The sequence below is a fragment of the Pogona vitticeps genome, chromosome 3 (assembly GCF_051106095.1).
Source record: "Pogona vitticeps strain Pit_001003342236 chromosome 3, PviZW2.1, whole genome shotgun sequence".
Taxonomy (NCBI): Eukaryota; Metazoa; Chordata; class Lepidosauria; order Squamata; family Agamidae; genus Pogona; species Pogona vitticeps.
In genome coordinates, this window is record NC_135785.1 from 118268640 (window position 1) to 118296607 (window position 27968).

The 27968-nt window shown below is 41.5% G+C and overlaps 1 protein-coding gene and 1 long non-coding RNA gene across 3 annotated transcripts in view; one reads left to right on the plus strand and one right to left on the minus strand.

The window, feature by feature from the left end:
• On the plus strand, nt 1-27417 carry CXCL12 (C-X-C motif chemokine ligand 12). 2 transcript variants are annotated; one of them, XM_072994867.2, is made up of 4 exons: nt 1-399; nt 6252-6369; nt 18730-18816; nt 22323-27417. In XM_072994867.2, the coding sequence occupies exons 1-4, from the start codon at nt 198-200 to the stop codon at nt 22327-22329; spliced, it is 414 nt and encodes a 137-aa protein (XP_072850968.2). In that variant the 5' UTR covers nt 1-197; the 3' UTR covers nt 22330-27417. The 2 variants fall into 2 exon arrangements, with proteins under 2 accessions (XP_072850968.2, XP_072850967.2); XM_072994866.2 differs by having other exon boundaries at nt 7-399; nt 22634-27417.
• The window catches only part of LOC144588223 (uncharacterized), a 196034-nt gene continuing 180840 nt past the window's right edge, over nt 12775-27968 (minus strand). The window contains exon 2 of the long non-coding RNA XR_013543664.1: nt 12775-12896. This is a non-coding gene — a long non-coding RNA (uncharacterized LOC144588223). The remainder of the gene's footprint in view (nt 12897-27968) is intronic.

A 27968-nucleotide genomic window follows, 5' to 3' on the forward strand; every position in this document is an offset into this window, starting at 1 on the left:
CTTCCTCTGATGCTGCCTGGCGGGACGGGAGCGTCGGGCTCCTTTCCAGCCCAGTTCGGGGGAAGGACGGATATAATAACATGCCACAGGCAATCCATCAGAGCGAGCGGCCCCATTTCCTCCTTCTCTCTCTCTCTCTCTCTCCCCCCCCCGAAGTCCGCAAGGAGCCCCCTCCCCTTCCCCTCTCGCCGCTATAGATGGGAGGGAGGGAGGAGCGGCCCCAGCAGAGCGCCGCGCACCTCGGCCGCCACAGCAGCAGCCCCGGCCCCAGCCCTCCGGCTCCGCGTCCAGCGCCCGCCGCCGCCGCCGCCGCCGCCGCCGCCATGGACAGCCGAGCGCTCGCCCTCGCCCTCGCCCTCGCCGCCCTCCTCCTGCTCGGCGCCCTGAGCGCCGCCGACGGTGAGTGCGCGCCGTCCGCGGAGAGGTCTGGCCGCCGCCGCCGCGTCGCCCGAGGGAGGCCCGCTGCCGGGACACCCCGGCGGGCCAAGGCGGGCCGAGGGGCCCCGGGGCGCCCGCCCGCCCGCCTGCTGGAGGGGAGTCGCAGAGAGAGGCGGACGCGAGGAGCCCCGTCCCTGTTCTCGTCCCCGGAGCGCAGAGCCAGCGGCCGCGGGGTCTTGGCTGCGCGGCTGCGGCGTCCCTTCAGGTGTCAGCCGAGCCGGCGCAGGCGGGCGGGCGGGCGGGCGGGGAGCGGGGGCGCCTCCTCACGAACCGCCCTCGGAGAAGGCAGGGCCAGGCAGGACCCGGGGACCGGCGCCGGGGAGACGCGGCCCCTCCGGTCCCCGGCGCATCCCGCCGCCGGCCGGGGCTTTGGGGGAGCGCTTCCAACCTCCGTTTACGGGCCGGAGAGCCCCGACTTGGGGGTCCGCGCGAAGGGGGCGGCGGGATCCGCAGCCGAGGGCTGCTCAGGCGGGCAGCGCCGAGGACGGGGAAGGCAAGCGGGGCAGGGGGCGACCGCCATGGGGGGGGGGCTCGCGGTCCAGCCGCTCTCCTGCCCCTCTTCGCCCATTTCAGTAGCATTCGCCAGAATCCGTTGGCCGCGCCCGAGGTGCCCGGGGTCCGAGGATGGTGTCCTGTGGGCGCCTCCTTCCAGGACATCGCTCCCTAATCGCTCGTCTGCGGATCGGACGGGCTCCTCTTTTCCACCACCGTTTCCCAAAGCGGCCGGTGGCAGCCTGGCCAGTCCGGGAGGCGGGCACGGATTCCTCAGCCGGAGAAGGTCACGGACGGGGCGGGCGGCCTCTGCCGGCGAGGCGCAAAGCCGCCCCCGCTTGACCCACGATTAAACTCCGGGCCAAATTCTCCCAGCCTGCAGCTCGCCCTTCGGGAAGGGAGCAGCCCGCCTGGCCAGCGCCCCTGCTTGAGGGTTTAGCAAAGGGGGGGGGCGTTGAAACCTCTGGTCCTGGGGAGCCATCCCGTGGGGGGGGGGGAACCTTCCGGGAACCCCAGGGCGGCGGCGGCGGCGGCGGCGGAGGAGCCGTGCAAGACCGGCGTCCTCAGAGCCCCTGGCCTTGAAGCTGAAAAGTTGGCCCGGCTTCGGGAAGAGTCTCTCCGAGGGGACCCGGGTCGGGGAAGCCTCTTCCCCCAGGCTTGTGGCCAAACCTGCGCGGCAGCCCGCCGATCCTGAATGCCGGGGGGGGGGGCCGCGGCGGTTTCCAGTCCCGACACGAGGGGTGCTGAGCTTGCGCTCCTCCACGTGTTAATGCTCCTCCCTCACCCTTAGCTAGCCTGGCCGGGATCAGGGCCCTTTGGGGATCACACCACCCAGATCCATGGATGGAGAGGATTCTGAGAAGCGTAGCCCTAAAAGGTAAATCTTCCCCGCCTGTAGCTGAGACGGTGGGAGTCGGTCATCGCTCTCCTCTTTGCAGGAATAAAGACTGTTTTGCAGAGATGCTCGGCCTGTTTGGGAATTTCTCCTGCTTTCCTCCTTGGGTGACTTCAGGGAGCGGGCAAGATGCTAGGAACTTATTTTGCTGCAAGAAAAATCTCAGGTCCTTCCAATTCTTTTTTTTTTTTTAAATGTCCTACACATTTTCCCCAAAGTCCAGATGACAATCACCTCTTCCAGTTCTCTCACTGCTTGGTTGATCCTTTTCCTCATCATGGTGGGGGGGAATTCCTGATAATGATTGAATGTTCTACCTCATTTGTGTAATTTTACAGAGGATCCAGACCTTGCCTCCTATTCATAACTCCCTCCCTCCGTGCTTTCGCCCTGGCCGCCTCTGACTCTTTTCTTGCACGCAACCTTCCCCTTTCCGGGAGGGAAAAGCACAGTAGTTGCACCAGGGCTGGTAGTTGCCAGAAGCCCTTTGTTTAAAGGGACCCCCCCCCCCCGTTTCCTTGCACTGAGAGGGCACAGAGACCTACACGGTGTCCCCACCTGCTGCCTTCATCTACACAATCTGCTGGCTATTTGGCTGCCCTGCCCTGGGGCGCAACACACCTCCCTGAGTACAATGACTTCTTGCCTGGCTAACTCTTAAGCTGCTTTCCCTTGCTAATTGTAGGCAGCTCTTGCCCATTTGAAACACAGCCTGCCAGTCCAGTCAATGTTTAGTCAGAAATTGTTTCCATTCATTTATTCCTCTTAGATTTCATGCCCAAATCGTTTGCATCCAATTGAATACACTATAAATACAGTTTCAGCCAAGATGTTTTTGTGACTTTGAGAATATTTTTCACATCCTGGCTCTTACTTTGCTTAATTCATTGCTTTGTTTTAAGATCATCGTTTAAGATGCCTTATCTTAACCCATACAAAATATCAACACTTCCTGCCACCTTTTTTCATTTAATCTGTTTAGAATATTCCTTTACATCTTTTAATACTCCCTCCCCCATTTTTGTGGGTCTGCCTAATTAAATTCCGAGGAACTATAAATTCTTCCTCATTCTTTGCTCTAGGCTGCAGTTACAGTCAGGATTATCTTGTATTGAAGCTGGCATCTTTTTTTTGTGTGTGTGTGGGGGAAGATAACAATTAACCCCCCTCACCTGCTATTACTTAAGGGCTTATCAAGAGGAGTTTGCCCTCAGGAGACCAGACACAGCCCATCTCTGGACTTTGGCTTGAGTACCACCTTGGTGCCACAAAAAGCAAAACAAATTTTGAAAATCTATGAGGATGTCTTTAATAGGACCAACAATATACGTATATTTTTGAGCCGTGGATCTGGAGTCTTCCACAAAGTTCTTAAAATTCTGAAAAACAAGCTCAACTTCTTTGCCTTCTCATTGGGTCCTGTCAGCTGAACTTCCAAAAGAGCTTTGTTGTTATTTTAAGAATTTCTGCCGCCTTACATATTAAAAATGGTCATTGACAGCTTCAGCTGATCTGAAAAATTTATTGAATGCCTGTCCCCAGGTCAATATACCTGCCACTGTGCAAACTCCAGTCAGCTTTGGGGCTCCTTGCTTTACTTTCAGCTGGTTTCATCAGTTATTGAGGCAGACATACCTGAACAAGAGGTGCCACACAAACATGGATCATCAGAATTGAAGCCCCGTTGTTCAAGGGTCGGTTGGTATGTCTTGTTCTCTCCGGGATCCTGCTTCTGTTTTGCGAAGCTGGATAACCATCCAACACCTTGCACTAATGGAGGCATACAATTTGCTGAAGGGGTGTAAATCTGTGTCTGGATTGTACCACATCTGACAGCAGATGAGGGCTCTAGTGAGTAATGTGTGCTTTTAAAATCCCTCTCTTTAAAATCCCTGTGTACTATTCTATGTGTGGAGTTATGTGGGACAACTGAGAGTGGATCTCTCGAATGTTACTCTCTTTTGTTAAAAGCATCCACAGGGGCTGCTATGTCTCCTTCTTTGCAGTTAATAGCAACATCTAAGATTAATAGGTATTCACATTTATAAAGCGATAAGGTAAACCATGCAGTAGCTCTTATCGAACACATGTTACACAATACAGAATACCAGTGCAAATGGCTGCGTGTGAGTAGGACTATCCAGAGTTCTTGAAAAAAGAGTAGAAAGTGTTTTAGTGTAATATTTTTCCAAACATAAAATAAATGTTTAGTTATTTGTTTTTCTAGATTTAATCTTTTGAACATTAAGGGGGAAATGGGCTAAATAATAATAAGCAGTTAAACATGTTCAGGGAGTAGAATTCCTATTGCTTATAAAAGGAACAACACAATGACTCTGGCATTATTTGTGAGGACTACATTGAGAGAAGTTTTTGAAAATCAGATTGTGGGATTGGGGAAATATATTGTATCAGCCTTATAATAGTGGTAGCTCCTAATGGTTTTAAGAGCCTGTATGGGGAAGAGTAATATTACTGAAATACTTAATTTACATTTGTAAGTATGCTTGCCTGGGGGTGTGATCTGTAGCATTCTCTAACAAATGGAATGGTGTTAATTACCATTTTAATATGTAAGGGAGCAAATATTCTTCAAATAACAAAGCTCTTTTGTGTTTTGGAAACAACTTGGACTGAAGAAGAAGCATAGAAAAGTGTATTTTTATGTTTTGTATTTGGATGGCCAAAAATGAACCTTATCTATCTCATTGCATTCAGGATTGTTATCAAACATACGTATGTACATAGAGCCATATGTATGTGTATGTTTGTGGATATTTTATACACAGATATATGGATGTATATCCCCATATATTGCTCTCTCTCTCTCTCCTCTCTCTCTCTCTGTGTATTTTACATAGATCCACATACTGCGAAAATATAAAGGGTCACTTTTCCATTTGTGGAAGGTGGCATGAAGGGGGGGAAGGAATAAGCATGAATTACTTCTCCTAGCTGTTACCCATACGAATATAGAACTTCCACAACATGATGGGAATCGGGGGGGGGGGGGGAATGGCTTCATGTGAGATGCTATGAGCACCTCCCTTAAACCTGTTATGAATTAAATTATAAGCCACCTGCTATCTTTATGATATCTTACAATTATAGTAGCCTTCCATTTTTGAAAAAAGGTGAAGATACAAGCATTTAGCTTGTTTTATAACTATTATAGACATTTCTGTCGTCATTCCCTGATTAACTTATTACTACCTTTGAAAATAACCTGTGATACATATACTGTGATAATGAATTTTGAATAGTCAGTAGTAGTATGCATTATTGGGCACATTTGATAAACAGAAATGTTAAAATGTCCCAGCTTTGTATAACATTCACTTCTGATTGCACTGAAGAGAAGAGTGCTTTCTATGGAGTTGCATTAATTCATGGCCTGTTAAACTTTAATTTCCTCTCTGAGCACAAGCTCCCAATAACACCACAAATCAAAAACAAACAAACAAAAATTGTTGTTAGCCAGGCAAGGAAAATGTCAGGAGGTCGATTCATGAAGGTCCAGTGTTATATACACTTTTGCTTTTATGTCCGGGAGAATGCTGGTTTAATATTCTTTTCTCTGATATGTCAGTGGAGGAACAATGCTTTTAAAATTTTGCATGAAGGGATATTTCAGCATGGCAGCCTCTTCCCCCCTGCTATTTGAAGTGCTATAGGCCCAAGAAAGTCCTCCATGATTAGTCCTTAGCATGAGGGAGTGGCCCCTTAGGTAGGAGCAAGGGGTCCTTTGTTGTCTTCATTTGAAATCTGCCATGATGGTCCCTCATGGAAGGGAGCCTTCACAACTGCAGAAGCTTCAGGAAGTTTGAGGGCATCAAGGGAGCAGCTCTGCCTTGGGATCCATTCTGTTAGAAGTACCAAAGGTTTGAAGTTTATGAGCTGCTCCTGGTGTTTCTTCTTCTGGGAATGCATAGAAAGGGAAAGAATGTACAGATGGCTTCAAGCAGTTTATGGCTAACAACAACAACAACAACATATCCTGACCTGGAGCATCACCAGAGTGCCCACAGGCCCTACTGGCTCCCCTCTCCCTGTTTGGAGCCAGTCTGCAGAGGAGGGGGTTGTTTGGCTCCCCAAACTTGTTTTCTTATCCTGTTTGCCTTTTCATTTGGCTTGGGGTCAAATCATTTGGCAGGATTAACACTGAGGGAGGCCAAGTGCTTTTCAAATCTAGCCGTTATCTTGCCCAATTGCCACCAGCTACTTGGGACAATGAACCAGCTTCTTCTTTTTAAAGCATGTTCCCCTTTCTTAATTTCAAGTTTCTCACCTTATTTTTGTCTCTCCAAACACAAGGATTAAAGGCTGAAACGACTTCTACCACAGGCATATCTGACACAAAACCCACAAAGGCTGGCCTAAGTACTGTCTCAGGTATCTGAATCCTTTTCATTATGTTGCCCTTTAGGGAAACCCATCAGCCTGACCTACCGCTGTCCCTGCAGATATGTGGAGAGCAACGTGGCCAAATCCCACATTAAGCACCTCAAGATCCTGACGGTCCCTGGCTGTTCTCTCCAGATAATGTAGGTATACACAGCGTCTTCCAATGCATTTTCTGCCTAAAGCTGTAGCAATTTCTGAAGTGACAAAAGTCTTATGATTCTGGGATTCTCTGGGGTTTTCTTTTCTTTTCATTGGTGTAGAATTGGAATTAACAGTAGTTTTTATCATAATTAATTAATCCATAATAAAATATATAGCTTAATATGTTTATCTGAAAATTTGCCTGTTCTGAATCTTGTTCTGTTTTGTATTTTACAAGTTTCCCCCAAATACTATAACATTGGAAGTATTCCCCTAACCTTATGTGCAGGATTTTAAAAAACAAAGTGTGTTGTCTGTGGCTATGCCTCTATAACTTTTTCCTTCACTGTCCTAGCTCCAGATTGATTGATTGATTGATTGAGTGATTTAAAAAGCTCAGTTTAAATAAACTCAGATTTATTTAAACTAAGACTTCCTATCTGTATTGTGTATAAGGGGTACTGAAGCATCTAGTTGAAACATGGTAGGCATTGGTAGGAGGGGAGAGAGAGAGAGGGAGGTGTAACAATGCACCATTATCAAAATAAATAATTAGTTATGCCTACTTGGAAGGTTAAAAGCATTCTCTTTGGAGACTAGAATTCCCTAGCTAGCAATGGTGGCCGCTGGATTCAAAGGCAAAGTACTGACAAAGGACATAGTTTGTCCCACTGGTTTCATTGACTTTAGGGTAAAGATCTAAAGCTCACATGGTCTAGTTGTAGTTCATAAAATCATCCCTGCATGTCTTCTTAGAATGGAAATGCTAACTGGAGGCTGTAGTTGCAGTTACATTGATAGGAACTGGTATGATTCTTCAGTTAAATCATTTGAAAGTGCACTTAAGACAGCTAGGACTTCTCCCAGTGAAGATCCAGTATGAGGACATGGAATCCACTCTGTGTACTCATCCGATACTTTACCATTAGGGGATAGAAAAGGCTTTGTGAGCTGAGATTTTGTGTAGTCACTGCCAGTGGAAGCAGGTGATAATGGGACTGGCAGACCAATGACTGTGTGAGATACAATCCTGTTTGATGAGATGCTATAGGAGGCCAGGAGATTAGGCAGTTTTAACCTATGGAGAAGCTGTGCTGAGGGAACTTTCTTTGTTAACAGCCAGTGACCAGTATGGATTACGCCCACATAGATGTAATTGCATAAGTTGTACCTTTGAACTGTTATCAGTGAAAAAGTTGGTGCTCACTTTTTGGGTCTTGTGCCAGTCACATAGCTTGGCATGTGGCCAGGAATACAGGTGACAACTTCTTATTTAGCAGCAATTTACTGTCACTACGCAATTATATTAAGATGGTATGGATACAGAACATGATTCTGGTTTAGAAATAAATGGAAATTTGAAGAAATGGGAAAATGTAATACTCTTATCAGTTATTACTCTTACTCTTATAAAGACATCAAATGCATTATGTATAATAATACATAAAATTATATTGGTGTATGCAACAAATAGTGCCTACAGAAATTTCTTAACTTGTGGCAATTGACATCTAAAATTTACATCGTTTGTTAACTGTGCAACAGGATTTCAGCTGTTATTTGCTATATTCTTTAAATTTAAGATATAAACTAAGGTCTATACATTTTATCCAAATAATAGCATGAAGCTACTCTATGTTGGAGATAGATCAGTAAGCTGGAAATGGTGCAAAAAGATAAACCAAAATCATGAAGAAATTGAAGTGGTTCCCTAGCATGTAAAGGTTAGAATACCTGAAGATTTTCAGCTCAAGCCAAAAAAAGACAAGAAAATGGGAATGTGATGAAGGGCAGAAAATTAATCAGAACAACTGCAGATAGGCTTTTATTCTGCTATCATAATACTAGAACAAGAAGTATTTCTTCACACAGCTAAATTATGAAATTCACTTCTACAAGCTGCAGTAACAGTTGCCAAGATGGGGAGCTTTCAAAGAAGATTAGATAGAATCACGGAGATTAAGGGTACTAGTCATGATGACTGTATATTGCCATATTGCTTCTAGTACTATAGACTTTCCTTCTTTCCTTCTTTCCTTCCTTCTTTCCTTCTTTCCTTCTTTCCTTCCTTCCTTCCTTGGTGGCCATAGACTGAGTTTCCTGCAGCCAACAGGTTATCCAAGATTGCTAGAATTTGTCCATGATTGTTGGGTTGATAAAGCAAAGAAAAAGGAGCAAACTTATAATAAGACAACGTTGCTGTAAAGGGCACAAAAATTCACCCTCCAAATGTTGATGGATTGCAACTGTCATGAGTGGTGAAGAATGCTGGCAGCTGTCGTTCAACATCTAGAAGTCCACACTTTGCTCATCTATATGAAATATTGGAGTGATCTTGGAAAATTGGAAAGAGGATATTGGAAAATTGGAAAGAGGATGTCTTAAACTTTCAATTTCCTAATATCCTTAAGCAGCTTAAGCTACCAGCTCAAGCCACTTAATAATACTGGGAAATTGAAAACTCCACTTTGATTTGACCATAGTGATTGCTTGTGCTGGAATCAGACCAAAATGGGGCAACAGTAGCCCCTGACAGGGAATCAAAAAGTGGTGGGTAGGATTGCTTTGGGATTGGGATAATTTGCACGGGCACTAATGCCATGGGGTTGCCAGGAAAAGACACAAACCAGCTGATCCCCAGCACAGATGAAACAGTGGGACAAATTCCTGTGTGGCTGCACCTTAAGATCTCAGTGGATCCAACAATGAGTAACTCTATTGCATTCTGGCCATCTATGCCTTATCTCCAGTTAACTTCGGTGCGAGATTAGGAAACAATTTACAGTAGATGCTTTTCTGGATGTTGAGTGATGGCAACTGGACTTCTTTCTTATTAGGCTGAAACATTTTGCTACTCATCCAGTTAGCTTCTTCGGTCTTCAGACTACTTGGATGAGTAGTGAAACATTTCAACCTAACAAGAAAGAAGTCTAGTTGCCATGACTCAATTTCCAGATAACCTCACCATTATTTTCCCCCTTCTATGGAACCACAGTTAAGTGGTTTACCTACAGACAGTGTTTTTATCCTGTGCCCTCAAGTAAAAAAAATCTTTCTGGTCATCTGGTGATTAGCCATTGCTGTAAGTTTATTTTATATTGTGGATTATTACTGCTTTGGTCTGGATCTCATTGTTTATGTCTTTGTGAGCTGGGCTGGGTAGTTGTGTTTTTAATTGCTGTTAGCCATCCAGAGTAGTGCTTGGGTACTAGATGGACCAGATACAAATGTAATTAATAAAGAAATAAATAAAATAAATCTAGGCATTTGAATTAAATTTATGAAAATATGTATATATAAAAAATAAGAATCTGGGAGCCAGTAAGCATTAGGACAAAGCTGAGGGTTGGGGAGGATTTCTCTTATCTAAACAACAGCCTGCTCTGCACAGAACTCACATCCTACAACAGGGCATGAACCAAATAGCCAAGGCAATTGCAAGACATAGTTCAATGAATCTGCCCTCAGGCTTCAGAAGGAGGCTATACATTAAAACAGGCAGCCCAGAGCTAAACCTTTAAAGACAGGGTGTTGATTTTTTTTAAGGCAAATTTGAAAAATAAAGAACAATAAAGAGTTTACTCGCCTTGCTCCTATCACCTCCTTGCTGATGATGAGAAGGATGTGGATATAATGAGTAGGTTAAATTCATCCATCACCCCAAACACTGAAAGGGTACCTTCCCAGGGAACTACTTTTAACAAAATAGAATTTAATTCTATTAAAAGTGTGTATAGAATTCAGTTAATTTTAAATGCACACAGAGAGGTCAGCCATTCTAACCACACACCCTGAAAGAAATTAGGAGTCAAATCAATTTGTATAGTAAAAGTTGAGAACTTGGCTGTGCCCATGAGCTTCAGTGCTGCTGAGACAGAAAGCCCTCCCCAGGTCCCTTTACAGATACAGATTTTTTAAAAAAACTTACTCAGATGGACAAATCTTTATTCTCTTGTGTTACTTCAGCCATTTAAGTACAACAGGAGATGGTAACTGCTAGCCAGCAATGAACTGCTGACTAGCTAAGTGGTTTAGGTATCTGGTTGGGAGTTTGCTTCTCCACTGTGCCTCCTTGATGGGACATTCAGTGACCCATAGAGTCTGTTCCAGCTCTGCAGTTCTAAATGATGATGATGATGATGATGATGATGATGATGATGATGATGATGATGATGATGATGATGATAATAATAATAATAATAATAATAATAATAATAATAATAATAATAATAATAATAATAATAATAATAATAATAATAATAATAATAATATGGATGAAATATACTTCAGTGGTCCCCGTAGTCATTGGGACTTTAGGAACAATAACAAGAAACTTCACACAGTACTATAAGCAGTTGCAAATCTCAGAAATCACACCTTCAGAGCTGCAAAACCCGGTAATATTAGGAACATCATACAAACTGTGCCGATATGTAACAGATACTAAGGTCTGTGGTTAAAACTTGTATCTGTTATATAATACCATTCAATGTTTTTATAGTTTTGATTGACTGTGCCTGGTGTTTTTGAATAATAATAATAATAATAATAATAATAATAATAATAATAATAATAATAATAATAATAATAATAATAATAATAATAATAATAATAATACCTTGTAGTAACAAGTAATTCATTTAATTTATTTACTTTACACTATTTGTTATTGTGCCAGAGAGTGGTAGCACAATAAAAGGGGGGGAGGGAGAGGGAGATAGAAATAGAAGGAATTTAAAATGGAACTTCCTAGTTAATGAGTGTAACTGTTGCTTAAGGATATGAATGAGACTGGCAAAATTAAATGGGATCCACAGAAGCTCACAATGAAATAAATCTCTTAATCTTTAAAGTGCCCCCCTGTCTTCTTTTTCTGCTTTCATTTTGTCGAGATGCTGAGAAACACTAACATAGCTGCTTCTTTAGAAATGAGGTTGTTCAGCATTCTGAGAGTTTTTAATGGAGGAAAAATGTGGACAGAATAATGGGGTGATGCATTTCCCCCTTTCCTTTTGTATAATTATTAACTGATTTCACATCCTTAATGTATATTTTGTCTGTGGTATTATCTAAAAGTAGTACAAGAAGATGAGATAATTCTTTCAGAATAGAACTGTGCAAACACAGACCTTAGGAAAATAAACTGTTAGTATAATATGACCAAACATCTTTAAAAAAAAAAAAAGCAAAGTGATATTACTTGTGTTATGAACTTCTGAGGGTATAACTTTTACATTTTGGAGAGAAATCAGATGCTGCAAGCAACGAACTGAAAAACTGAGGGGAAAATGGGCAATTACAGCAGAAATAATGACGCGTTTTAAAAATCTTTCAGTTATGAGTCGTGGTTCCAGAACTATGAAAGCAAAAAGGACTGTATTAAAGATAGTTGATGGGTCACTACTAAAAATACAGAGCACAGAACATCACATTGAGATGTAAGGGGAACTGAGAGCAAGAATTCTTGATTCAGAAGTGATCTGTTGTAATTTTAATTTCAGGGACACCCTTGAATTTACATCAAGATTTGGTTGCCTGCTTAAAAGAATATTTCAGAGTCACAAAAAGATATAACAATGACATTGAACACATTTACAGGGTCTGTGATGACTTTTTTTGGTACAGAAGTCGAGATTGTGTATAAGACTGATAATCATGAGATAAACATCAACGTGTGTAAGATTCTGAAAAAGATTTCAGCTGGAACTCCTTTTGAGATAGGTGATTAAGTCTCTGAAATCTTTGCTGGTGTATACGCTCAAGTCTTAAAGGCAAGGGATCTGTGGTTCCTTACAGCCTGACTATGAAAACAGGGATTCAGTGTCGATGGGGTGCACTCCTGAGACTAAACATGATTGATTAAAGAACTGAATTCTGGAAATAGGTAGAGGAAGTTCACTAGGTTCCTTTTAGATTGATAGAAGGAAAAAAAATCTTACACTCGCTTTCAGAGAAGTACATACGTAGCTGGGTTAGTCTCCTTCAGTATGTGTAACACAAACAAAACAAAAATGGAAAGTATTTCAGTCCATAGAAGCTCCCACTAATATAAAGCAGCTCGTCTTTAAAGTAGCCACTTTCCTTCTGTTTATGCTTTGTTTATGTTTTGGTGTATATGTTATGGGCAAGTGGTGAGAAGTCCCAGTGTCCTAGGATTTTCTGCAGAGAGCAAAGTTGGTGCTCTGGTTCATGCTAAAAATGTTCCTTATCCTTAGCGCAATCTATGTATTTTATCTCTCACTTGAGCGATCCTTCTGTTCGCACTGGTCAATGTTTTTTTCTTCCATGAGAAGGGCACAGACAGGTCTCCCTATTGCCTCAACATGTCTCTCTTTTGATTAATGACACCCTCCTTTCCTTCCCGTTCCCTGCCTTTCCCTGTGGCCATCATTCAGTAGGCCGCGGTGACTCTTTCTTTCTTTCTTTCTTTCTTTCTTTCTTTCTTTCTTTCTTTCTTTCTTTCTTTCTTTCTTTCTTTCTTTCTTTCTTTCTTTCTTTCTTTCTTTCTTTCTTTCTTTCTCTCTCTCTCTCTCTCTCTCTCTCTCTCTCTCTCTCTCTCTCTCTTTCTTTCTTTCTTTCTTTCTTTCTTTCTTTCTTTCTTTCTTTCTTTCTTTCTTTCTTTCTTGTTAAACAAAGTAAGTGGCATAGTGAAACAGTAGTGCATCTACCTAGCGTGGTACCCATCATACGGCCAATGCATATTTAGAACAGCACTGCTTCTATATAAAATACATATAAAATTTTAGAACAACAGAGTACAGTAGATGAAAATAGAAGGGGTGTTCTCCATTACCCATTTCAATTCTACAACCCACCAAACTGCTCCAAATTGCTGCAAAATATTTTTTTTATAAAAAAGCAAACACACACACACACACACACACACACACACACACACACAAACACACACACAAACAACCCCCCCCCCAAAAAAAAACCTGTAGCCCTGCTGTGTCAAAAAGGAGCAGGATAGCTCTAAAAAGGGATGGATTGGATCTCTCTGAGTCAAAACACCGTGTGGATGCCATAAACCAAACAGCATCAAAAGTGAGCCAAATAACGAGTCATTCTGACAATGCAGATGTGCCCTTAATTTGTTTCTATTGTTTTCATTCTATACTGTGGGTCAGTGAAGAGAAAGGTAACTGATAAGGACAGCAAAAACTCAACTAATATCCATAGCAATAGGGAATCCACCAGGCTTACTGTGGCAATCTCTTTTCACAACTGTTGACACACAATATTGTGTGTGTGTGTGTGTGTGTGTGTTTACATGTATGGAGGCACCTGGACATTCTATGAAAGGTCTTTTAGAACCCTTTTCAGTTTACAAAATATTGTTTTTTTTAAAAAATCACATTAAACAGCTGAGGAAAAAATAACCTGGATGTATTAAATTTGGATGAAGTGCATGCATTGTTTTAAGGGAACTGTGATGCCTCTGATAGATAATGGGGTTGTTTTCTTTATTGTTATAGAATGAATCCTAATGAGCAATATAGATTTTTGAAAAAGATAAGAAAATGATAAATTATTCATGCTTAGTTGCCCTAAATTCTATATTTAATCAAATTAAATAAAACAATAAGAGGAAAAATTATAAAGAGGTTACAAGAAGACTATTCCAATTGGTTGTTGTGTTAATAGAAACAAACACCAAAACTTAGTTATTTATAAAATGCAAAAAGGATAATTTTTTTCACTTCTCAACAGCTCTGAATATGCACTTTTTTTTTTTACATCCGTATATAATTCATCAAACATATAATGCAAGAATAGTTCCAACACATTTGGAATATTCATTTGTGAGCCTTCTGCTTGGCCTTTTGCTTACTTTTCCATCTTGATTAACATTAATATTGTCAATTTAAATTATTGTTTTAACTGTTTTTATGTATGATTTTGATCCGAGCCGCCCTGAGTAAATGCAGTCTGGAAGGGCGGGATAAAAATCTAATAATAAATAAATAAAAATAAATAGACATTTGCTTTTACTGAAGTAGACTAATACAGTGACCTCTCTGAAAACCAATGTAAAATCTTTTTTCTTTTAGCTGCATAAAGGCAACCCTGTGAACTTTCTCTACCTATTTCCAGAATTCAGTTCTTTTACATTTAATTAAAACATCTGCCCTTTTTTCAGCACAGAATGATTAAGAATAATTATGAGGAAAAGCTTCAGTTCAATTCTAAATTGAATCAATAATTTAACAGAGAAATAGTTTGATTGCTCTCATTTTTTTCAGAACCAAAAAAAAAAAAAAAGATCTGGAAAATATCAAGACAGTTGTAATTGGATAATTTGCAATTGCAAGACGAAGAGGTATTTAAGAGTGTAAGTGATAGGCTGAATGACTATTGTTAGCTAAACCACGCTCCATACTTAACCTGGTGACTTTTGGGGAGGCTTAAATGATCAGGGCAAAAAGTATGCTGGAACAGAAAAAACAGAATGGGGGAAAATAGTATAGAATATCTAGTTTTACAGATCCCATCCGTAAGGAGACAGGATTAAAATATATGCTCAAAGAGGATATGAATGAAGCTGGAGGAATCTTTAGAAAAGGAACTGAAAAGTTGGTATTATTTTGAAGTCTTGAGTTAGGTAAACTTTTGGCATTTTTTAAAAAAATGCCAAAAAGATTTTGTTTTTTATTTGTTTAATTTTGTATTGATTGATTTATACTTTGTCCTGTGATTGTATTGTATTGTATTGTATTATGCCATGGAAACCACCCAGCACCAAACATGCACCTTTAATCTGTTTGAGTATCTGCTTTCATATTTTGAAGCCCACTTCTCCATACGTAGCAGTTTGGTTGCTTTGGGGCAGTTTCAGTTTGGTGCCATAGATAAACATTATGCTTTATTTAGATTCAGGAAGGAATCTCAAGTTGAATCTTTTTTTCACAAGTTTTAGATGCCTTCTTCATCAACTATTATGGGAAGACCAACAAAGGCGTATCACTTTTAAATATTTTTTGGGTATCAAAAATAGGTGAAAATTGCAGCATTAATGATTCCTTTGGAGGATGTGGGGAACGTTTGTCACATTTCAGAGAAACTGGTAGTGGGGTTCTTGTGCTAAGGCAGGGGTGAGCAATTAATTTCTACAGGGGGCCACATGAAAAATCTGAACTGTTTTCGGGGGCCGAATGAACTTTACTGGAAAAAAAACATGAAACAGTGATGTTATGATTGTTTTTAATTTTAAACTTGTTAATCTTCACAAATACTAAAGAGATTTTTTTGTGGTATGTTAAAGATAAGCAACTGATCAACTTTAGACAAAAAGCTATAAATGGTTTTGATGTTCAACTTGTTTACTGAGAGAAATCCAGTCTGTCTTGGGCTTGAACAAGTGCTTGAACTGGAGCAACGACTGGCGGGCTGGAGAGGAGTGGCTCACGGGCCGTATGTGGCCCTCAGGTCACACTTTGCCCAGGTCTGTGCTAAGGGAAACTTGAAACGTTAAAGCTTGCATTTTTAACTATATAGTCTTCCCCTGCTTTTCATGCATTTTTAACTTTCTTTGGCAGATGTTGTGGTTGTGGTTTACACAAACCATGGACATATTGGCTGAGATCCATTTGATGCAACCCTGTCATGTCTCTTTATTTTAATTTAGAACTTCTTAACACACATCCCTTCAGGTTACCTAGGTATCCCTTTTGCCCTGAGGAAGCCTTTGGGAGTCTCTGGGTAGAGAAGGGGAGCCTTTCGTATTTGAAAATTACCGTTGGCCATCCCACTGCTGGATCAGGACTGAAGGTGGCAAATCTAGCAATGGTATTCCAATATGACAACCTACCCCCTCTTCCAAAGAGCAAAAGAGATTCCTAGGGAGTCTTGGGACCTGAAGAGGGTGGGATAGGAAGCTTTCAACAAAATTAAAATAAAGATAAATGTCACTGGTTGATGCCATCATCTGTTAGAGTTGCACAACAGGATTTCAGCCAAGTAATTCATAAGTATATATGGGTCATGTTGAATGAGACTAAAGATGTATCTGATCCAGCATTCTGATCACATACTGTAGTGGCCAACTGTAAAATTGCCTATGAAATTGTAAATAATCACTACAGCGTAACTCAGTTTTATTGTGCCTTTAGCATAATAAGGAATAACTTTGCTCCTTGTGAAGTGTAACAATACAGTAACTGTTTTAGTTGATTTTTAAAGGGTCTATGGGGCCTCAGTATTTAGATATTTTGTACCTCAGAGTAATACAGTAGTTGCAACTTTTTGGTCCTTTTAAAAAGTATCTTTATAAGTAGCTGTTTAAGTTCCTTCTGAACAATGAGAGTTACTATAAATGTACTTATAACAGTAGCTATTCATTGTTGAGGCATTTGGCAAACCCTCCGACATGATCACCCATAACATATTCTTTCAGACAGAAATGAGCTGTCAAATCCTTACCGTTCGTTGCAGAGCCAAGAAACCTAGAAAACTATTTTGACTGTCTTATCACAGGGATGGGGAATTGCCAACCAAGAGTTTCCCCATTTAATCACTAAACTGCTTCTGCCGCTCCCACCACTCCTTCACTGTTTAGGAAGCCACCAAACGTATTTCTGATCACTGATGGGAAATTATCATTATTTGTAACTAAGGGTATTTACAAACTTTGATTGCCCTGTTCTTGAAATTTCTTTCAAAACTGTGCTCTTTACATTTTAAATATTCAAAATCCCCTCTGGAAGAAAGGGATATGAAAACTGGGGAGCAGTGGCAGCTTATGTTTTAAAAGGTCCTTTCTGTGACCTGCTCCTGAATAAGCAAGCGTAGAATTGTGCCGGGCAGTGTACACTTGACTAATTTGTCCCCGTACCAATTTGTGTGAAATGTGTGAGACTTCACACATGCACCCCCCCCCCAAAGGGAACTGTTAACTCTGTAATTTCCATCTAAAAGTCTGGATGACTCAGTGAGCTGAATACCTGGCTGTGGAGTCAAAGGTTAGGAGTTCAGGTCCCCACTGTGCTTGGGAGAATAGCCAGACTGTGTAGCTTTGGGCAAGCTGCCCAGTCCCAAGGCACTCTGGGGTGAAAGAAATGGAAAACATTTTCGAGTACTCTAAACATAGGTCACCCTAACCGGTCACCATACGGTGGAACTGACCTGATGGTGCAGAATAAAAACAAAACAACAACAACAACAAGTAAAAACAACCGTTGCTACTACTATGTCAAACCTAACCATTAAGAATCTTAAATATGTGGGTGAAATGACATATTTGCAAAAATCACTGATCTTTTGCATTTTAGGAAGCAAATTGGCAGCATTGGCAATTGTTTTAAATTGATAGCTAGGGTTTGGGAATAAGTTGCGTTGCTGACATTAGTATGGGGAGCATGATGACCTGAACTTGCTTCCACATTCCTTTAAATATTGTATTATGTTATTGCTCTACTACTACTACTGCTACTACTACCACCACCGCTACTGCTGTACTGTACTTTAAGCTTGTTGCACTGGGACTTGTTCCTGAGCATGCATACATAGGATTGAGCTTTGCTTTGTATGTACAGTTAGGGAAGTGTCCAGGATTGGTAAGAGTTACATCTGTTCCTGCCAACTTGTCTTTGGCTCCACCTTCTCCATTCTTAGCCACCATTCCTTTCCACTCTTAGCCACACTCACTGCTGGCATGTGGTCCAGCTTGGAATTTGTGGAGAGTTTTGCAGAACTTGGGATGGTACTGGTATGGAAATGATTAAGTTGGGAATGTGTATATATCATTGCATATATATTTTGGGTGTATCGTCTGTAGTTTGAGGACCATCCAGAGTTTCTGTAGCTCAGAGATAGTTGGAATCCTCATGAAGTGCTCCTTGGGCTTGTATGTTGTCTGAAGTAAAAGCACAGCCCTAATAACTGACTTGTCATTTTACCTCAGAAATTCCTTTCATTAATAATTCATTGCATATAGTAAAAAGGAAGAGGCATAATTCTTTGTTATTGTGAGAGTGGGGAAACATCTTGGCAGTGTGTGTCGATTTCCCGTCTCATAGCCCTTCATGGGCCAGAGGATGTCAGGGGATGTTGTCACGCTCCTGAGTCCATGCGGTCATCTGGCTGAAACACTGTGTGTAGCTTTTCCAGACATGGTGCTTGGAAGCCTAGTTAAAGGATCCCAGCATGGCTGTCCATTGGCTGAAGGAAAAAGAAGGGAGAGCAAGCCCTTTTGGCAAATTTTGGGGAAGTGTGTTCTTGAGGTATCCCTCAGGCCATGTACAGAACCTTCATAAGCTGGAATCTCTGTCACAGGAGTCGAACTGAACAGAATCCAACAGTTCTGTTGCTTTGATTTATTTTTATTCTAGTATTCTTTCTCTCTCTCTCTCTCTTGGCAGTGCAAGACTGAAAAATAGCAGCAAACAGATCTGCATTGATTCCAAGTTAAAGTGGATCCAGGAATATGTGGAGAAATATCTACACAAGTAAGCCAAGAAACAAAAAAGACTGAGCAATTAACACACTCTGGGTCAAGCGACTAACGGCTCCTTCTAGCCAGATGGATCCATTTCTCAATGAAACCAGGCCTTGTTTTCCCCAGAGGTCTTTGAGGGGGATTATTTTTATTGTAACTGTAGAGAAAGCTGGGGCCTTCTTTGTATCATTAAATTTTTCCAGTATTTGGATCTAGAAAGATAAGGATCAAATTAGGCCATGGCAAAGCAACTTTGTCCAATTATCTTGAGAGCAGTCCTCACAAGGGACATAAATAACATAATGTCAGCCCCAGTTTGTACCCATGTAGTGAATAAACTGCATGGTTACCTGAAGCATTCAAACCGAACCTTGTCAGTATTCGTACACTGAAGGTCACTTTTACATTAGGAAAGCACCGACACAAAACTGAGCCATCTCCCATGTGTTGTGAAAAGATGCAATGATTGTATTGATGCCTGCGGTGGTAGTACCCCCACTGCGGCACTGGGCATTCTGCAACAAACCTTATCTAGCTGCTGCTGCAGGCAATCCACAGATAACAGGAAATGAATGCACTGTAGACAGGTTTCTTTAATAAGGCAATATGACACATTCAGGCAAATCTAGGGGGGCAGAAACATGCCTCTCTGTTGTCAGCTTTGTTATGACACCATAGCTTTCCATTAGACCATATTTAGAAGCCCATAGAACACTGCTTGAAATTGGCTTCCACTTTTCCCCTTCTTTCCCCCACATTTTTACTGGGGCGAAATCTAGAGATTGTAGGGAAAAGGAGCTTAGAAATGGAGCTGGTTTTGAGCCATCGAGACAGCAGAGGCTGGAGGATGGGCACTGCTGTTTAGAGCCCAGTAATGCATTGCACATTTAACTTGTCAACTGCAGTCCAGGAGCATATTTTCCTGGGAATGGCGTTATCTTTGCCAGAAAACAGAAAATAATTCAGTAGTCTTAATAGGTGCTGCAGTCCTCAGCTGGCAGTTAGGACTGTAGCATCATGGCCCCAGGGCTGTAAACCTCACATAAACATTTATAGATCCTCAAGCTGCTCCGGAAGACTTAGGAGCTTTTACTGAACTTACTGGGATTCTGTTAGCTGTCCCAGTGATACATAAATTGGCCCATGTGAATGTTGCCTTGTGGAATGTTGCCAGTGCAGTCCACCAGGAATCCCTGCAGAAATTCAGTTTTAAAGGCCTTGCATAGCAGATGTTTCTGGTGAACTGTGTCTTAATCTTGGTTTCAAACATATGTACAAATCAGTTTTCCCACCAGTGTGTACTGAATTTCTGCAAACCCCCCAATAATCTTCTTTCAGAGTGCACTTGCTATCTTTTTGTCTGTAACCTGTGGTCATATGTCTATTCGTAGCTTAGCAGCTGCCTTCCACATAAACAACTGTATATAAAATATTTACAGTTATAGTAATGTAGCTTTCAAAACTTCCTAATTTTCACTTGTATCAATACTGTATTGCATTATATTATATTATATATTATATATATATACATACACACACTGAGAAAGACAGATACATTCTATTAGAAAAAGCGGCTATTTTTAATACTATAGAAGCCCAACTGTATTTGAAAATTTATTTTTATGAAATAAAATGAATGTTTTTTTTAAGATGGGCTGTTGTAAGTTGTTTCACCTCCCTGGACAATGTTGGTGGAGACCTAGGCTAGCATGTAGTGGAGTGCCACTGTGGGGAGGGCCAGCATCCTCTTGGTGTTTAACAGGCACCAAGCTTCAGTCACAGAAGTGGAAGCAGCTACTTGGCCATGTGCCAGCCCCTTGCCCAGTCATTGGACTGGCCCCTCAGCAAAGATCCCCTTTGGCAGGTGTTGTTCCACATCTGGTACATACCAAGAGGCTGCTGCTGTCCATGGCAAAGTGAATTTTTCCAGCCGGGAAGCTTGTTGCATGTTAATCCTACTTGCTTTTCTCTTACTCTTATTTCATGCCACCATTAGGAGTAAATGGCACCAGTGGGCAATGCTTCAGCAAAGAGATGGCATAATCACCTCTCAAGTGTATGTTGTTTCTTCCTTAAGGAACCCTGGGCAAACATAAGCCTGCCCTTTCCTACATAAGAAAGAAAGTGTTCTTCATAGCATATCTTACTGAGTATATCCAACAGCATTCATGGCCATATTTCTGAATTTTCCTTTGGTTTCTTTCCCCCCAGTTCCTGGTGGGTCTCACCTAAGACAAACTTCTAAAAATTATATTCAGAGCTGTAGTTTACAGCCATGCTGGCAATGAAAAACAAAAACAAAAAAAAGGCTTTTTTTCTACCATGGATTTCCTAGCTTTTTCATGTTAAAAGTGTTTTAACTGCATCTCTTAATTCTGTTTTAAAGAAGGATTTCTTACGATTGAAGCTGCAATCCATAAGACGTGAAGATGGTAACATCTCTTCATTGTCTTGTTCATTTTTATAGGATCCATGTAAATATCTAGTCTAATACCAATATCCTATGTTAGTGCTCTTTGTTTAGGAAGTAGCTCTTGGTTCCAGATACCCTGCCACCTAATACCTGCTGCTTCTTCTTCTGTATCATTAATATGACTCATGTTCATGCTTCTTTACTTCAACAATGAGAGAAAGGGGGGGCATTAATTTGGTCGGGGCCCAAAAACATTCCAAGAAATACAGGGCTTGAGAGACAATGTGAAGGGAGAGTCAGGGTTGTGTATTTGACATAAGCTCAAGTAGAGTTGAAAAGTGCTTCACTGTGCCTGAAATGAGAGTGATATCCAGGAATCAGATTTGGAGGACCAAGCTAGAGATTCATGAAGACTCTCCCAGCTTGTTTTTCTTTGAGAGTAAACACAGTCACAAAGGAGCAGCGGGTCCAGGACAGGGAGAAGTGTTCTGTTTTTACTCCTCAGCCATTTGCTACATTAAAACCAAATGGGTTTCTCCCATACCACTATATTTGTAGCTCCTGTGTTTGCAATCCTTTCTTTTCCTTAAAAAAGAAAGGTCAAATATATACATCAGCCCTGAAGTGTGACATACCATGTCTTCATCATTCTGATTCGATCCTGTGGTGACATACTTCTGAGTTTAAAATAAAGAAGAACGATGGCATAATAGCCAACAGTAGGCAAGAATGAATTAGGACACAGAGTCTGAAGGTTCCTGTGTTGTTATTAGTGCCATTATGAAGCTATACAAAGGAGAGTTGTAAAAGGGTTTTACATCCATCTTTGAGGTATTCACATAGCACTCAGTGATATTACTCCAGGTCAGAATCTATGCCGACTTGTCTCTTGCTGGATGATGCTGAAGAGAGTGGGGGAGCAGCTGCTGCAGACTTTGCTCCCAAGGCCTGCCTGTTCTGCTGCTCAGGGTCCTTGATGAATGCAATGCTTAGTAAAACAGAAACATATGCCAGTCATTTCTTATCATGGGAGGGCAGTTATGAGGAAGAAGAGAGGGCATTGCTTCTTCTGCAAGAACCTCTTGTCTGCTTGCTTTTTCCAGATTTTGAACACAGATGTCTTTCTCCATGGTTTCTCCATCCCAATCCCCACATTCTTGCAGCAACCATTGCTCCTGAAAGCCATCCCATAGACTTTGCATATAGACTCACACATATCTGCTCCTATGCCCTCCATTACGCCCTAATCTGATCCCTGCTCAATGCTGTCTGTGCTTTGGAAGAAGGTCTGAAAAGTCTGCCAAGTTTATGTAGGTTCCCCCTAGGAGCTGGAAGTCTGAGGGTAGCTTACGGACCGACTGTCTTTCCACAGACACCTTCCTTAATGGAGTCTTACTCTGTTCTTTATCAACAGGAGATTCAAGATGTAAGAGGCGAGCATTGTAGCTGTCTACAGGATGCCTCACTGTAGAAGCCAGAGAACAGATATATATATATACACATACAGTACACAGAATGCTTTGCCAATATTATGTAACGTAGCAGAAATCTAACACAACTTGATATTACATTGCACTGATGCTAGCAGCAAAAAGCCATACCAAAAGCCACACGAAGCAGGAGTTATGTTCCTTTCTGCTCCATGGAATCTTGGCATTTCCCCCTCATATCAAGAGTTTGATGTTGGTAAAAGGGACCCCTTTCTAGAAGATCTGTGCTGAAAGGTTGGACAAGCAATGGCTACCAAAGTCGGTGCAATAAGTGATAGATGATTGCCCACATATGTGTGGAATATAATTGCTGTCCATGGGGGAGAACATCAGGGGGGGGGGACACTGGGGCACAGGGGCCTAATAAGCAAAGGTCTAAATAGGATGCAACAGAATGACTGACCCCAGAATTTTTGTATACTTACTCTAAGAGTTTCCTCATAAAGGATCATAAACCTTGCTCATGTTGTACCTTTGGCTGCTTTCTTCTAGGGAAATGGTATTTTAAAAATTAAAGACTATAAGGCCGATGCTAACAGCTTACAGATTTCAGCTATGGCAACCTTTGCACTTTCTAAGTGACATTTTGAAGCATGTGTGATTCTGAAAGTCAACGCAGTTGAAGTTGGTGCGCTTTTGGCACACAAATACTCACAACTAGAGACCATTCCTATGAATTAAGTAGTCCAAAGGACTTTGTAAAGGTCAAGCTACATGTTACTTTAAATACACAGTGAGCAGTTTTTATGAGTTTTTGTGTTTACTTTAAGCAGATAGATAATTGATCCAGATCAAGATCACAATAGCAAGGAGGAAAGGTATTATTTTTCTGCTACCATGATCTGAGAAAATCTCTGCATAGCAAATAATTTGTTCCATAACATACTCCTGCTGAAGAATGATGGCATCACCTGCATCCACCAAGAGCAGTGACTTTTGATAATTAAAGATGTACTCTTCCTGTCCTGCAGCCCCAATGGTTTGCACATGGTGAAAGGGATGACGCAGGTATTCGTGAAGGCTTTCACGGCTGGGATCTAATGGTTGTTGTTGGTTTTTCGGGTTCTTTAGCCGTGTTCTGAAGGTTGTTCTTCCTAACGTTTCACAAGTCTCTGTGGCTGTCCTCTGAAGATGCCAGCCACAGAGACTGGTGAAACGTTAGGAAGAACAACCTTCAGAACATGGCCAAAGAGGTCGAAAAACCCACATCAATCAAGGATTACACAGGATTTGGAAAAGCTGCAGAACAGAAGTAGGATGCTTTTACCAAAAATCACTACCTGTCAATGACATAATTATACTTCTGCAGGTATAAATTATTAACAGGATTACAGCCAATGATAGTCAGATCCCATAGATGACAATTTGCTTTTGCTTTTTTAAAAATCTGCTGATTTGGGATCATGGGATCAGAGGATTAAGCTTTTTTTTTTGTGACACTGATCCCAACTGAGACTGAATCCCTTGCTTACTGTGGAATAAACACAACAAACATAATGAACTGCATGTTAGATATTTAATATAATTTTTAGTTTGACCTGAGTGAATCTGGAAAAAAAAGGATTGCAAAATGTTTAAAGGACCAGAAATGGCACAATGTAGTATTAAGGATGCTGTGAATGAATATATCTTTTTTGGTAAGGCTAGGCCCTATGGATTCAGCTGGCTGAATAGCTCAGTGGTTTGGTTATCTGGCTGCAGAGCCAGAGGTCGGGGCAACTCCTCTGTGCATCCCAGAAGAGCCAGCCTGTCTTGCCTTGGGCAAGCTGCACAGTCCCATGGCTCTCTCAGAAGAAGGGAACAGTAAACCACTTTTGTGTCTCCATAAATCAGAATTGTTATTATTATAATAACTGTCACATGACAACTGCACTGGAAAGACACCAAATGCACCAGGAATTTAGTCAGGTGTGAAACATCTACTGTGTTTCTGTTTTTCCATACAATGTAACATGGATCACCAGGAAGCACTGCTTGTGCTAAACGACACAATGAACAAACCAAAGAACTCTTTCTTATACCTCTGATATGCAAAAACATTTATATGGGTTTGCCTTGTCCCAATTTGTTGTCAAATCCCAAATGCCAAAGTGTAGCTGGGACAGGCTGCCTCGTCAATATACTCATCAGGGAACGGAATATTTCATTTTATTGCCGGCCTTCAAATTTAGCAGGCTGAAGTAGGACATGTTTCTGCTCCAACAGGATCAAGTGGGTCTCCTGGAAGAGCAATAAGGTGCTCTATCAAACCTGGGTCAGATGTTCATGATGAAGCAGTCTGGACGTCTTGGCTGTATGCACTTTCCTCAGGATATCATTGTGTAGTGATTTTTATCTCCACCATACGGTGAGGATTTAAATACTGTAGTTGAATTCACTGGAGCAGAGACTTTTTAGGATGAAGAATATAATGTTTCTCCACATTTTCCTACAAAGGGATATATTTCCTCATTCCTAACCTGTTCTTCTGTCTGCCCAATCTTTCCCCAATAACATTAGTTTAAGAATTGTGCCTAGCACTGTGCATATACTTTTATTGATCTATGCATGAGGCCCAACTTAATGTAGAATTGAACTTCACAATGGTAGCCTCTCCTTTTACTTTCATGCTCACTTTGGATTTTGATCAAAGAAGCTCACTTCACCCTAGAAAGGTGCAGAGGCTACAGATATGGCACTGAAATGATCCTGCATCAAAACATATTGGTCAGTTTCATGGGAAGTGTGAAGCATGAATGCTCACAAGTTTGTCCTAAGACAGTGAAAAAAATGTACATTAGTTTTTCCCCCTTCACTTAATTGTTCATTAAAATAAAATCCATTGGAGAGGTGGCTTGCAGCAAAATTAAACCAAAACCAAAACCAAAACCCCCCCAAAAACAACATGGCGGCTACATAGAATGTGCAGAAAGGAGAACAACACTGAACTAGTTAATTTCCCATAAATGTGAAAAATTTACTACAAAACTACTAGAGATACTAAAACTGAATAGGAAGCAAAGGATACAAACTGATTTTGTCTTCCTGTCAACTCCCTGTAAAAGTCTGTGGATGAAGCAGGAGAGTTGCACAATAAAAGTTTTACCTACAATTGCTTTCTCTGTGATAGCTCCAGAGTGTTTAAACTTGGAAGGGGGAGTTTTTGGCCATCCAGATGTTTTGGATTAATCCATTGACACCAGTCCTTATGGCTGGGACTTCTGAGAGGTGAATTTTAGAACATCTGAAAGGCCAAAGGTGCAAATAATTGGCAAAAGGCAAATTATTGGATAAAAGGTAAATAATTAGTAAATCATTTTGGCTGCAACACTAACATTTTTTGGGGGAGGGTCCTCCCAAAATTCAGTGGAGCATTACTTCCAAGTAAATATGTATAAGATTTCTCCAATAAGCTTTAACTCTGCCCTTTAGCAGCATGGAAGGACATGGGACTTGCTTGTACTGTACCTTGATGTTCAAGTAAACAGAAAAAGGGCATCTTCCTTTGGAACTGCTGGAATTTAAAGTATGAAATACTAACTATGCGTTTTTGAAAAATCCAGGTGAGGCATTTTGCTTTCCTTGCCCGACGGTTTAAAATAGATAACCGTTCATAATTCTGAACCCCACAATTGGAGGGGATGGGTTAGGAACCGAGAAGGTCCAAATGGGGACGATAAATACCTGCTTGCTCCTCCAGCTTTCACTGCCGCTGCACACGTGGTCAGGAGTTGTGGTCTGAAAGTCTGAAAAAAGGATCCAAACCTAACTAAATGTGGCATCTGCAGTAGATACGCTTGTCAGTATATCATGTGTAGCTGTTGTCCCCAAAGTTTGCTCTTAAGAAATTTTGTGTATTTGATGAGGTGGGGCTGTGGTCCCCGACAGCTTGTGCACAAGTGGCACAAGATTTTTCCTATCTTTGCTGCAGCAAAGCATCATGGCAACTCCTCCCACCTGGAAATTTTTGAATATATTTGGAAATCTTCTGTGACCTGCAGTTGGGCTCAGCAGATGCTTGGAAGTTCTTTTGCAGGCAAGACGATGTGGAAATGGGCCATAAAGGTGGAAATCACTAAATGAAAACACTCCTCTGGTTCCGAAGGGGAAAATCTGTGGCTGGTGTATGATTCGTGGGCTCTCTGTGCAACTTCTGGCACCCTCTTCTCTTCCATGCTGCAGAGAGAGAGAAGATCTGGAAGACAGATAGACAGGTATGCACTGAGCCTATCCACACAGCCTGTTACCTAGAGCCATGGAGCTCCAGGTGAAAGGATGCTCCTCCCTTTAGGGGTAATCTATCTGGCCAACTGGTCAGATAGTGACTGTGCCAATGACAACAGTATCTGTATGACACCATTACTGACATCTGTTTTCAATCTGCCTATGTCACTTACAGTAGTTGGTCAAAATTGGAGGGTGTGTCTCTGCATAGCTATTCTGTCACATAGAGCAGCTGCAGTGCGGTTCAGTTGAAAGCAGCCACTGTGCTGTAACCCGATAGTATGAATTGTTTTCAGGCTGACCAGAATGTAATCGACTTCTTGTGTGTAATGTTACAGGCGTGGGCATAAGTCTTCCCAAAATAATGTGAAAAGGGTTGTATGTGTGTCTGCGTTCTAAAAAGTGGTTTTGTAGCAGAATGTCATGCTGTGCATTAAAAGCACTATATTTTGTGAAATATGTAAACACATATCATTTTCTTAATAAAATATATTTTCAAATTCCATCTCTTCTCCCTCTCTGTAGTCTGCTTTTTCCCCCCTTTCTCAATCCAATCAACACCCTCCCAAACAGTGACTCCTTGGGTTATTTCTTGCTCCTGGTCTGTGTATGGCACATCTTGTAGGGTTGGATATGCTCCTTGGGAGGCTGGATTAACTGCTGGGCCTCTGAGACTCCTCTCAGAGGAGCTATTAAAACATTTTACAGTCCATTATGCAGCTGCATCACTGTTCCGAGGTGGATGGACAATGCCACATTGGTTAAGCAATTCATTCCTTCTCATTACTGATTCTGGATAAGATTTTAAGGAAACTGCCCCCTTACCATATTACAGGCTCTAGCCTCTGGTGCTTTGTCAGACATGAGCTGTAAAAACTAACTGAATGTGCCCAAGTTATCTATATATTGGGTCTCTACCATGATTCCTTTCTTTAAAAAGCTGATCTCTGAATAGAGCAGAATAATTAGATACCATTCATACAGGACCCTAGAGCTGTGTAGGCTATGCAACATAGTATTCACTTCTGAACCTTTAATGGGTTGAAGAAACGATGT